This window comes from Brachyistius frenatus, unplaced genomic scaffold (assembly GCF_029030835.1).
Source record: "Brachyistius frenatus isolate BFR_SWC_R1_liver_20210118 unplaced genomic scaffold, ASM2903083v1 Contig_209, whole genome shotgun sequence".
NCBI lineage: Eukaryota > Metazoa > Chordata > Actinopteri > Embiotocidae > Brachyistius > Brachyistius frenatus.
The window spans coordinates 92,469-105,199 of NW_027210808.1; the positions used below are offsets into that span (position 1 = coordinate 92,469).

The window sequence follows — 12,731 nt, forward strand, 5'->3', positions numbered from 1 at the left end:
TCCTGTTGATCGGATCACAGGTGGTCAGATAAAGTTCAGGTGTGAACTCAGCCAGGACACATTGAGATCCGATCTGTTCAGACCACATTCAGAGGTGGTCTGAGTCGCATGTGTCCACATTCTCTTTGCAGTGTGAATGCAATCTGTCCTCAATCTGCCATACTGGAGGACCGCCGACTCAGCTGACGTCCTCTGAATATCAATAAAATAAGCAGCGCTCCACGTTCCTGTGTTGGTATCTGACCCGGTGCTTCCACATGTTACCGTCACGTGACAGCAGGTTGTTCGTTTCAAGTTTTTTTTGTTCCTCCATTCAGTATTTCACCTGAAGATCTGTACCTGCTCTTCTTTTATTTAATCTCCTGTGATTCTGCTGAGTGCAGCTGAACTGTGCTGACAGCAAGAGAGATGTACCAAAAACTTGCCGTTATAAAGCAGCTGATCAGTGAATTGAAACACAGGCTGCGATGTGAGGCTTGTTTCACCACAGCCCCCTCTGGGTTTGTCTTCTCTTGCCACCCTCCACCCCTTCAGGCAGGTTCTTGATCCACAGCAACAGAACTCAACAGGCTGTAACCATTCATTAGTCTGACCCGAACCAATCGGGTCCTGACGGTTCAGGTTATGAATTACAAACTGGGATTTTCAGACATTTACAAACGTGAAATGCTCATAGTAACATTTTGTTAAATACCGGTTGCTTAAACTCTTCTTCTTAAGTATCTGTTTGCTTTCTTGTGCTTATTTGTATATACTGTATTCTTTATGTTGCCTATGTGCTTATTTGTATATAGAGTGAAGAAGTGAAATCAATCACATGTGGTCACTTGAGACACATATGGAGACGCATGTTAATGCCAGGTGTGAACGCACGGCTTAAAGCTGACCACTTGTGATCCGATCTCACCAGAACGGATCAGGACAGATTGATGAAGCCAGGTGGAAACAGCCTCATCGTTGAAGCTGTTGGTACCAGGAGAGAAAGTCATGTGATGTACTGAACAGAAACAGAAATAATCAAGTAAGGATGAAAAATGTGATTTTCATGATTTTTCTTGTAGAAGTCCAGATGTCATGATGGCAGGGCCAAATATGGAACTTTGTGTGATTCCATATTTGAAGGTTTTCAGTGTGCCTCTTTAATGAAAGAAATAGCAAAGTAATAATAAAAACACATGAATGTGTGTTTCAATTTCTGACACACATTTACATGAAAGTAAAATGAACTATGACCATAAAGACAACAAAGCTCATGTTCAGGCTGTTGTGGCAGCACAGACACATGGTACAGAGTCAACGGAGTCCCACAGCGGTAAACTGCATGTTAGGAGGGATGAACGCTCCACAGCCAAGACTAAAAACACTACTACTGATTTAAGAGACTTCATTAGGACCTAAGCTAAAGCACTTGACAGCTGTAATCATCCGTACATCCACACCTTACACTCAGAAAGGACACATCAAATAAAACTGAAGGAGAATTTAAACACTTTATTTGATCAACTTGACACCCATTCAGTAGTCGCATTTGGAAACCACATTTCAGAACTGTAGAACATTTAATTTATAACTGTCTGACTATAAACACAGCGAGTTCTCCTCCACAAATGTTCAGCTGTCTTAGTCTAATAACTCTAAACGTTCATGTACCATAGACATAGACTAATGATTTACTATTATTGATGAACCTGTAAAGAATATTGCATCATTTTCATCCAGTACTTTTCCTTCGAAACCATTCCAACATGTCTGGTATCTCTCAGGCATGCAGTTATCAGCAGTGTAGCAGAACACTGGCTCATTTAGACTGACTCATAGTGCCACCTGCTGCTGTGGAGGGGGAATTACTTTGGAAACTTGTGAGGAAGTGTTCCTCAGGGCAGAAAGATTGGATAATCCCAGAATAAATAAGATCATGAGGTGAGGAAATTCTCCTGTTAGACCTTTGTAATGAATTCAGGTCTAATTGTGTTCTTTTAAATCCACACCTGTGTGCTGAGGAGCATTTATTCCAGATTTTTCTTTGTGATGAGACAGAGCCAGAGGGGCTTAAAGCTTTATGTCTGAACCAGTGAGCAACAACGTCAGAGACTGTTTACAGCACGGTGACATTGCTAAGAACTGGCGGCAAGACAACATCTATAGTTATAACGAGGGCTGAGTTTGCTGCCACAGCAGGATCATTCTTTTCTTTCCCATTAAAATTACGAGTGAATTGCTTGTTAACTTATCTTTGATGGATTTTACAAGCCTGGCATCCTCAGACCCAAATATACACAGTGGATCTGTGGTCTGTCATTCCATCCTACTGGGCGTAGACCTCGGCTTAATTTGAACCAATCAGCAGCCGACACTGACACCACTTTTCAACTACTGTGTCCACCAAAGCGTTTTTTTTCCTGAGTGCAGCATATTTAAAAAAAAAAAATTGTTTTAATGAACACCAGCAGCTTGACGAGGTGCTGAGTGTTTATTCTGCGCTGAATGTTGGGCAATTTTTTTTTCGGTCAGTGAGTTAAAAAATGTTAACGCAGCTCTCGTCACTGTCACCAGCTGTCCAATCACAGTGAAGGAGGAGAAGGACAAACGCGGTTAACCACCGACACTGGTCAGTGATTGGTCCGCCCTTCAGAGTGGCTGATACGAACAGCGTGTCCAGACTGCAATCACAGTGAAAAAAACTGAAGCCGGGCCCACAATTTATAACTGATTAAAGAGAGAGAGAGAGACGTCAATCATTCAGGTCAAGCAGTGAAGCCTGTAGCATCTGGAGTTTTGTGCACATCATGGGAGCTAATGCTACGAGGAGTGGAACCTCTGATGCAAGGAAAATCCAATCTGTTGAAGTTCTTCAAACAAGCAGGACAGACAGAACACGTCACTTAGTTTGCTTTCTTAGCCTGCTTCCTTTCTGTGGTCATAAATAAAACCTTTGGCACGGATTACATTGCCCCCCATTGTGGCCACAGACAGAGAGGAAACCGCAGACAGTGGACTACTCTGTATACGAGTCCTGCTGGACCTCAAGGCTGCATTAGACAAGATTGATCACAGCCTTTTATTACAGAGTGGAACATGTCATTGAGATAAAAGGAACTTCACGAGGGTGGTTTAAATCATGTCTATTCGATAGACTTCAGTTTGTTCATGATGACTCTTCCATGTGCACAAAAGTTAGTTATGGAGTTCCACGGGGTTCTGTACTCGGTCCAATGCTTTTCATATTATACATGTTTCTATTAAGCGATATCATCAGGAAACACTACATCAACTTCCATTGTTATGCAGATGGAACTCAGCTATATCTTTCTATAAAACCAGAAGAAACAAATTTGTTAGTAAAACTTGAAGAATGTCTGAAAGACATAAAGGCCTGGATGACCAACAATCTGCTTCTAAATTCAGACAAAACAGAAGTTATTGTTCTTGGTCCTAAACACCTCAGAAAGTCTTTCTGTAATCACTTAGTTCCTCTAGATGATGTTGTCTTGGTCTCCAGTAAAACTGTGAGGAACCTTGGAGTCATATTTGATGAGGATTTGTCCTTTAGACACCATATAAAGCAAATCTCCAGAACTGCCTTCTTTCATCTACGTAATATTAATAAAATCAGGAAAGTCCTGCCTCAGGCAGAAACTTGTTACTTCTACGCTGGATTATTATAATTCCTTGTTGTTAGAACGTCCAAATTATTCATTAAAAACCTGCAGCTGATCCAAAATGCTGCAGTAAGAGTACTGATGGGATTTAGAGATCATATTTCTCCAGTTTTAGCTTCTCTTCATTGTTTTCCTGTTAAATCAAGAATAGAATTTAAAATTCTCCTGCTGATTTACAAAGTTCTTCATGACCAGGCTCCACCTTATCTCAGAGATCTTAGCGAACCACATCATCTGACAGATCTCATAGAACCACATCATCCTGACAGATCTCATAGAACCATGTCATCCTGACAGATCTCATAGAACCACGTCAACCTGACAGATCTTCTAGAACCACGTCATCCTGAAAGATTTTCTAGAACCACATCATCCTGACAGATCTTCTAGAACCACATCATCCTGACAGATCTTCTAGAACCACATCATCCTGACAGATCTTCTAGAACCACATCGTCCTGACAGATCTTCTAGAACCACATCATCCTGACAGATCTCATAGAACCATGTCAATCTGACAGATCTTCTAGAACCACGTCATCCTGAAAGATTTTCTAGAACCACATCATCCTGACAGATCTTCTAGAACCACATCATCCTGACAGATCTTCTAGAACCACATCGTCCTGACAGATCTTCTCTCTCTGAGTGCTGCCTGCTTGTGGTTTGAGAGTTTCCAAACATCTCTGTGACCTTGATTCATCCCTTAGTTATGCTGTTAGGTCTCAACTGCAGGGAGACCTTCCATGATGCACTGAGCTCCGTTCCTCTTTTTCACTCTGTGCATTTATACTGTATGTCACCATTGAACCTTAATGTCTCTCTCTCCTGTAGTGTTGTTTGTTGTCTCTTTCGAGTTGTCTTTGCTCCTGCACATCAGTGGTGGTTTTATTATCTCCTTCATCTCTATGCTGCTGTTTTCTCTCTCTGCTCTCCCCTCACTCCAACCCCTCCAGGCAGGTGGTCGACCAGGTTTCTTTCCTGTTAAAGGTGTGCTTTTGGCCGGTAGTTATCGCTCATTGTTTTAACATTGCAAGGTTCTGTTGTAAGAGCTTTACTATTTGAAATATATTAATACTATAACTATATTGATCAAACTGAATTGAAAATTAAGTGAAGGTACAGTCAATGAGAGAGAGAGGGGACCACAATTGTACTATATTCAAACATACACATTAGATTTTATTATTTTTATAGCAACTACTTGACACCTTACATAGGTTTAAATGAATAATGACAAAGTTACAGTTGATCTAGAAAGTTACGATAATCAGAAAACAACAAGCAAAATGTTCTTATTGTGTAGTTATCACAGTGGCATGTACAAGCTTACATAACTATCCCAGAATCAATGACCCATGTGGATGTGTGCACACCCATCAAAAGGACATGTATATTATTCAGCATGCACACTCAGCTACGCATAAATGTAGGTCAATAGCAGAGTTGTAGTAAAGTAGTAAACAGGCTTGTATTACAGTTCAACCAACATTACCGTGGAGACTTCTCTGGAGGTCATTTAAAATGAGACAGTCAATATTTCTGTTCATCATTTTCATCATATTTCATCATAAATATCATCCATATTCTGGATAGGGCATTCAGAAAGCTGCAGAATTCATGATATATGGTAATGAATTCCTCCAAGATGGTTTAGGGGCTGTAAACATTTTAGACCTGATAAATCATGTATCGGTACGGTCATAAGTTTTTTGAATGGAGAGTGTTGCTGTTCGGTCAGTGAGTAGGAGGGACAACATGCATGTTGTTTGAAGAAATGGGAGATGATGTTGATGCTGTAAACTTATTTCAGTCACTGACAGTCGTCAGTGCTAACAAGCACTAAAGGTAGTCTTATTATTACCTTCCAAACTAGAGCAGAAAACCGCCAGACTCTGTGTGCAGCAGTAAAAGTATCTTCAGTCTACTGTCTACTGATTGTGGTACCGGCCCATTAAACTCCACATCGTTCCTTCGCTATTCTTCAGGCAGTACAATTCAACAGTGAGTGTGGAGGAGAACTGCATATCTACAGCAGCCGAGTCCAGTCCAATAGTTTGTAGAGCTAACGTCTCCGCAGTGAGTATGTCCAGCTGTATCAGTCAGTCTCCACCAGCTAATCTTCATCACGTGAGCCACAGATGGTTGAGAGGGTTGTCCACCAATCACCTGCCTTCTCAATACCACCTGACAAAGTGTCCTTGGGAAAGACACTGGACCCAAAGTTGCCCCCAATGGCAGACAAACATCCAGCGTGTAAGTTCTGTGTGTGTGTGTGTGTGTGTGTGTGTGTGTGTGTGTGTGTGTGTGTGTGTGTGTGTGTGTGTGTGTGTGTGTGTGTGTGTGTGTGTGTGTGTGTGTGTGTGTGTGTGAATTAATGAATGAGAGACAAAAGTTGTCTAGCGCTTTCAGACCTCTAAGCTGAAAAGACATTTACCATTTAGTTTTAACACTGTTTATGTCTGTAAGAATTTCAGTGTGATCACTAGAAGCTTGGTAATATTTACTGAAAAGCCTCCGTAGGTAAGAGCCTTTAATGCCTTCAGCAGTATCTTACTTGAGTTTGCAAGAATATGGTTAATTGCCACAGATGTAGTGCACACCTCATACTCTGTATGAATCAAACTAGCAAAGGAATGACCACAAAACAATGCGTTTGTTCTTTTTGCCAGCGCTGGCATTAAATCCAGAAGCAGCAGGCCGGTCCTGTTACGCTGTGCAGCTTGCAGCTTTCAGGTTGTGTAGTTCCACTTCAAATAAACAGCAGGCTTCAACAGAACCGCCACCATCAACTAAGTTCTCTTTAACATACACCAGACTTCTTTTGGGTAATGTTCAGAGCTGGAGAGAGCTGGAGAGAGTGATCCTGCAACCCTAACCCTTCCAAGCTGTTCTTCTACCGCTTTATCCACTAATGTATTCACTGATGTATTCACTGATGTATTTACTGCTGTATTTACTGCTGTATTTACTGCTGTATTTACTTTCATTTACTGCTGTATTTACCTTTATTTACTGCTGCATTTACTGCTTTATTTACTGCTGTATTTACTTGCATTTACTGCTGTATTTACTGCTGTATTTACCTTTATTTACTGAAGGAATTAATGCTTTATTTACTGCTGTATTTACCTGCATTTACTGATGTATTTACTGCTTTATTTACCTTTATTTACTGCTATATTTACCTCTGTTTACTGCTGTATTTACTGCTGTATTTACCTGTATTTACTGATTTATTTACTGCTGTATTTACCTTTATTTACTGCTGTATTTACTGCTGTATTTACTTACTGCCTCTTGTCAACATTCATGTCAAATATTCTTCTGTTTTTTAAAAAAAAATAATCTACCTCTAGGTGTAGATATCATTGATTAACAGTAGTAATTTGAATGTTGGTGGATTTCTACACTGGTCACTCGGCCTGTTTAGACACAGCATGAAGTGATTTTTAGATGCAGTGAAAATTTGCTCTGAGTGGGCAGCCATTTTAAACACCTGTACCATCTGTACATAGTCTATTTGGTCAAAATCCAGTGAGTAATACAAGGCAAATATCGGCTTTATGTTTGGTCTAACTTGTGGAATATTACACTCTGAGAGAGGTTGTTGAAGTTTATTTTTGGACCTGCTGTCTCTGTTCTGGTGAAGATCAGCAGTACGGCTACATGGCTTTCCTTTGCTTCAGTGGAGGAATGTGCTATCGTGATTATTCCACTGAAACCAACTGAAGTTGTACCCAGGCCTTCAGGGTGGGAGTTGTTCAACACAGCATGATTCATCGTGAGTGGCAGGTCTTTGGGCAGGATTTCTACAAGATTAGCTTCTGACAAAAATGCCCAAGAAGTTGCATATTGTCACTTGACAAAGAACAACTTGAGCAGTCATGCAACCAAAAGCTTTTTTGATAGCTGAGGGCGACATCATGTAAACAAGTACGCCGTGCTTTAATAAGTGCAGCGACTCCATTTAAAGCTCTCTGAAGGTTCATGACAACAGCAGGACTGCACGAGGTCGACACTGGAGGCTGGACATCATCATCCAATGAAGTCTCTGTATCTCTGGTCAGAATCAGGACACCCTTTCAGAACCCACTGAATTATTTATAGTACTGGTTCTGTTGACACTATGCTGTACTTCCCCAGCTACGACCTCCAAACATTAAGCTCAGTCATTACAGACAGTCAGCGAACCAAACGTTGTTTATGTTCCTAGCCTTCTGGAAAACTACACAAATAATGACTCTACTTGGATCTGTAGAGTTTTATCTCTTTCTAGCATCACATCATGGTTGTATCTACATGGAGGACTCAGTCATAGATCAGGGCTCCAGTTGTTACAGACATCAGAATCAAGATTTGTTTCACAACATGTAACTTGAAACAGTAAAAAATTGCTGTGATGCATTCCTGAGTAAAACCTTTTCTCTTCCTTCCACTTGGCCTGATTGTCAGATACTTGGTCCAATATCAACACAAGGTTTAAGCATGCCAGTCTCAACAACACTCTGCTGAGCTGCACACATTCCTCACATGTCTGAGAGCTTTGGTCATGTGACTGGCGATAGAGTGAATATTGTCCAGGGTTGTATAACACAGATGTGGAAAAGAAATCGATTTTAAAATTTAACATGCAACTTCCAACAGAGCTGTCGTCCACTGGACATCTTCTAAACAGCAGAACATGTGAACTCCTAAGTAGAACATACATACAGTGCAAGCAGAAAGCTTTCTTCCTGCAGAATGCAAACATCAATATTTTGATATCACATTACATTTCTGAGACTGAATAGAAACTTTTTTTCTGAAAAACAAAATGCTAAATTCTTTAAGTGAGACAATGTAAAGTTTGAAACAGGAAATGTCACTTCATTCTCCTCCTAAACAATAAAAAACACGGTTTCTTGTATACCTTCTGGGGTTTTGATGCCATAGTCTTACGTGATCTGGGATGATCAGTAGTTTAAGGTAAAACAGATTCACACTGCTGCATTTAACATTACTGAATGGTTTTACTGTCTTTATGACATTGTTTACTATTTTAGCATCCTGTATATATTACAGTTATACTAACTACTCGGTAAATTATATTTTTATTAATACTTTCCCTGTGAATGGCCATTGACCAATTGGAGCTGGCAAGAACCAGAGAAACAATAATAATATGATAATACACTATAAGTCAAACCTATATGTGTCTAATTATGATTTCCTATAGTCACAAAGTTGGGATGCTGTGTAAAATGTAAACAAAATCAGAATGTGAGGATTTGCAAATCACATAAACCCATATTTGATGAAACACAGAACAAAAACAACATATCAAATGTTAAAAGGACAACTTTTTTTCTGGAAAATATATGTTCATTTTGAATTCGATGGCAGCAACACGTCTTAAAACAGTTGTGACAGGATCATGTTTACCACTGTTGTTGCATCACTTCTTTTATCAACACTGTAAATGTCTAGGAACCTCAGTCCATCTTCAATGATCTCGGTCCAGAGAAGGCGGCGGTGTTTCTGGATCATGTTTCTATCTGGTTTCTTCTTTGGAGAGTTTTAACCTGCATTTGTGGATGCAGCGATGAACTGTGTTCACAGACGATGGTTTTCACAAGTGTTCCTGAGCCCATGCAGTGATTTCCACTCCAGAATAGTGTGTTTTTAATGCAGTGCTGCCTGAAGGCCCAAAGATCACCACCATCCAATATTGGTTTCCAGCCTTGTCCCTTGTGTTCAGAGATTTCTCCAGATTCTCTGAATCTTTTAATGATATTATGAACCATAGAACCACATAGAACCATAGATATTATGAACCATAGAACCACTAATTCTTTTGACCCTTTTTGTTGACCCTGTCACAACTTTTTAAGACGTGTTGCTGCCATCAAATTCATTTTCAAATTCAAAATAAACATTTAAATAGAACAATCAAATTTTTCAGTTTCAACATTTGGTATGTTTCCTTTAGTCTATTTTCAATTATATATTGTTTTGTGATTTGGAAATTATTGCACTCAGATTTTATTTACATTTTACACAGCATCCCAACTTTTTGGGAAACAGGGTTATATGTATCTAACCAATGTTACGTTAGAGCAAAATAGTAGTAACCATATGAATTTACTGTAATGTGCTGCATTGGTAGGGAAACCAACTCCCATTGCACAACAGTAATGCTGCTCATTAGTTTCTATGGCTTCTACATAGTTCGTTAACTGTTGCCGGGAACACACTGGCTGCGTGGCGTCATTTCACTTCGGAGTCCTTATTAACGGATGCGAGCAGACACACTGCCTGCTGACACGCGTGTGTGTTGCTTCATTAATAAAATCGACCCGACACCTATTTTTCACGCGTGCGGCGCTCGATTCCCAGCTGAAATATACAGGGAAACCCTCTGTGATCACATTTGTACTGTATGATTATAGTAAAAACAGTGAAGCCTCCTATTATATCGTGTAGACTCTTCACCAGGTGAGGGGCGGGTGGTCTTCTTGGCTCTCTCTCTTTGTGTCGGGTGTGTGTGTGTGTGTGTGTGTGTGTGTATCTGTGTGTCCCGCACTGTTCGAAGGGTAAACACAACCCACGTGACTGTTTTTTGGTTACAACTCGTCACTTGTCGGACCTCAAAAATACTAATACTAATGGTCATTAGAGAAGAGAGAAGAGAAATGATTGTTTCAGTGGTTGGACCGACAGGCTGAGACGTACTCTAACGCACACGCCATGCAGGCAGTGTGTCCCAGGCCTTCGCCTCAGGTCTTTATTATGGCACACTATCATGTATGGAGGTATGTAGAGATGCTTGGTCAGCATGGGGGAAAGTTAAAGCCAATAAAAGCAGTTGTCTTATCATCTGTCAAAATTCCTGTACTGCTCTCTCATTGTCTCAGAATAGATTTTCCCAACAAAGATTTTCCACCATTACCATTTTAAAAGGGTTTGACAGGCACAGCAAAAGTGACCAAGTGGGAGAAGGGCTGAGCAAAGGTCTGCTGCCACCACAGGCCACCGTGGCTGCTGTTCAGCAAAAGTTCAACAGGCTCACTTTGAAGAGAACATTTCTTTTTGAGTCCTGCCACTTCAGGTCAAACGAAGGTACAAAGAACAGAATGATGACTTCAAGGTAGAAGGACAGAACAGCACATTAATTCAGCAGTCTGTAGATGACCAGAGGCAGATTTACATGTTCAGGGATCTCCTTCAAATAAAGGCCAGCCACAGCATGGTGAGGGCCATCACCAGCAGCCCTGACAGGAAGAAGGACATCTGGGAGTGCCTGAGCCTGGCTGGGTTCACCAAACCTCTCGCCTCATCTGGCACACTGATCGCCACCTTTAGAGTGTGACCACGAGCTTGTCCTTCCTCTTCATCCTCCTCATCGTTGTCATCATCATCATCATCATCATCATCAATCCATTCAACCTCACTGTCTTTCTCATCTTCTTCCAGCAGGCAGTCCTGTCTGCACAGCGGAGGTCCCCCGGCCGCTGGGGACAAACTACAAGCTCTTACCTTGCGTCCAAACAGAGACTGCCTCCCTCGCTGTGCTCAGCAGCAGCAGACCAAGAGAGACAGATAACAATGAACAGACAAGTGGAACATGGTCAGCTGACAGAAGGAGGATGGGGGACAGAGGGAACACAGATGGAGAGAGGGTTCAGGAAGGGGAGGCTCTGTTCAGCATGGAGAGGACAGACAGAGACAATTCACTGTGAACTTCATGACTCAACTTGAATCACCACAGTATAAGCTCATCCTTTTATCATGACCAGGTTATGGACTTCCTGTCATATCAAACAGGTTAGTGGAGCTACAAATGTGACTTCACCTCAAGTGTGTCTTTTAATTCCACCGTTACACGATTAGTGCAACTGAAGAAGGATTTCAGGTTCCCTTGCGACGCACCCAGCAGACAGTTCAGAGGGACGGACTGAGCAGGACATGGTGGTTTGATGCTATGGATTAGCATTATATTGTTTATGAAGCCATCAAATCCTTCTGAGGACCTTTTTCAGTGTTCTCATTTGAATATATACTTTGACTTTTGACATCAACATTTAAAATGTCTCAATTAGATTAAGTTTTGAACAAATTCAGATGATTGGGTTGCTAACTAAAGCTGATCAACCTGGTAGCCACAGTTAGCGATGCCCACTGACCAGAAACACGAGGCCTTTGGTCCACCGGGTGAAACGTCTCTTCACTGTTCGCTGAAGGTGCAGCACTACAATGGGAAAGCTGACAGACAGCATTCTTAGAGCAGCGTGAGTTACAGCTGCTATTTACAACAATGTGACCATTTTCTTCATCTCTTAGTCAGCAGGAATACTAATTACCAAAATCAAATCATATCAAATGTTCACTAAAAGTTCTCCATCATTAATCAGTGTGAGGACAGACAGCCACTGAGAACACAGTAGGTAGAGGACAAGTGAAGTGATGTTATCAGGCTGCACCGGAGGACAGAGTGGCAGAGAAAGAGGAGGACAGAGAGGAGGACAGAGCAGGAGAGGAAGAGGAGGACAGAGAGGCAGAGGAAGAGGAGGACAGAGCAGCAGAGGAAGAGGAGGACGGAGAGGCAGAGGAAGAGGAGGACAGAGCAGCAGAGGAAGAGGAGGACAGGGCAGCAGAGGAAGAGGAAGACACAGAGGCAGAGGAAGAGGAGGACAGAGAGGCAGAGGAAGAGGAGGACAGAGCAAGAGAGAAAGAGGAGGACAGAGGTGAAGAGGAGACAGAAGGACGGAGGTGATGAGGAGACAGAAGGACGGAGGTGATGAGGAGACAAAAGGACAGAGGTGAAGAGGAGACAAAAGGACGGAGGTGAAAGTGCTGCAGTATTCCAAAAGTAAAATATCCTCATGTCTGGGACAAGAAGTGAGTCTTCAGCTTGTGGCTACAGGAGAGCTGAGAGCCGGAGGGAAACACCAGAAGATCATCAGACTGACAGCCTCTCTGACCTCCAGTGATATTTAGTGAGTGTGTGACGGAGGATGGGGGGGCGGGGGAGATGGGTGGGGGCAAGAATGAGTCGGAGGTGATCTGACGGGTGAAACAGGCCCAGACTTT

The 12,731-nt window shown here is 41.7% G+C and overlaps 1 protein-coding gene and 1 long non-coding RNA gene across 10 annotated transcripts in view; both read right to left on the reverse strand.

The window, feature by feature from the left end:
- Positions 1-12,731, reverse strand: part of epb41a (erythrocyte membrane protein band 4.1a) — a 76,352-nt gene that overhangs the window by 14,304 nt on the left and 49,317 nt on the right. Inside the window, exon 17 of one of the 7 annotated variants that reach the window (XM_069719183.1) lies at positions 10,166-11,207. The exons of 5 other annotated variants lie outside the window; for them this stretch is intronic. In XM_069719183.1, coding sequence (XP_069575284.1) covers positions 10,866-11,207 — 342 coding nt within the window. In that variant the 3' untranslated portion in view covers positions 10,166-10,865. One more of the 7 variants, XM_069719187.1, reaches the window with a different exon arrangement.
- Positions 4,811-6,990, reverse strand: LOC138633133 (uncharacterized). Of its 3 annotated transcripts, none has more exons than XR_011311859.1 (2): positions 6,870-6,990; positions 4,811-6,791 (listed from the first exon to the last, which is right to left on the reverse strand). It is a non-coding gene; the product is annotated as an uncharacterized lncRNA (long non-coding RNA). The 3 variants fall into 3 exon arrangements; XR_011311858.1 differs by having other exon boundaries at positions 4,811-6,825; XR_011311857.1 differs by having other exon boundaries at positions 4,811-6,825; positions 6,858-6,990.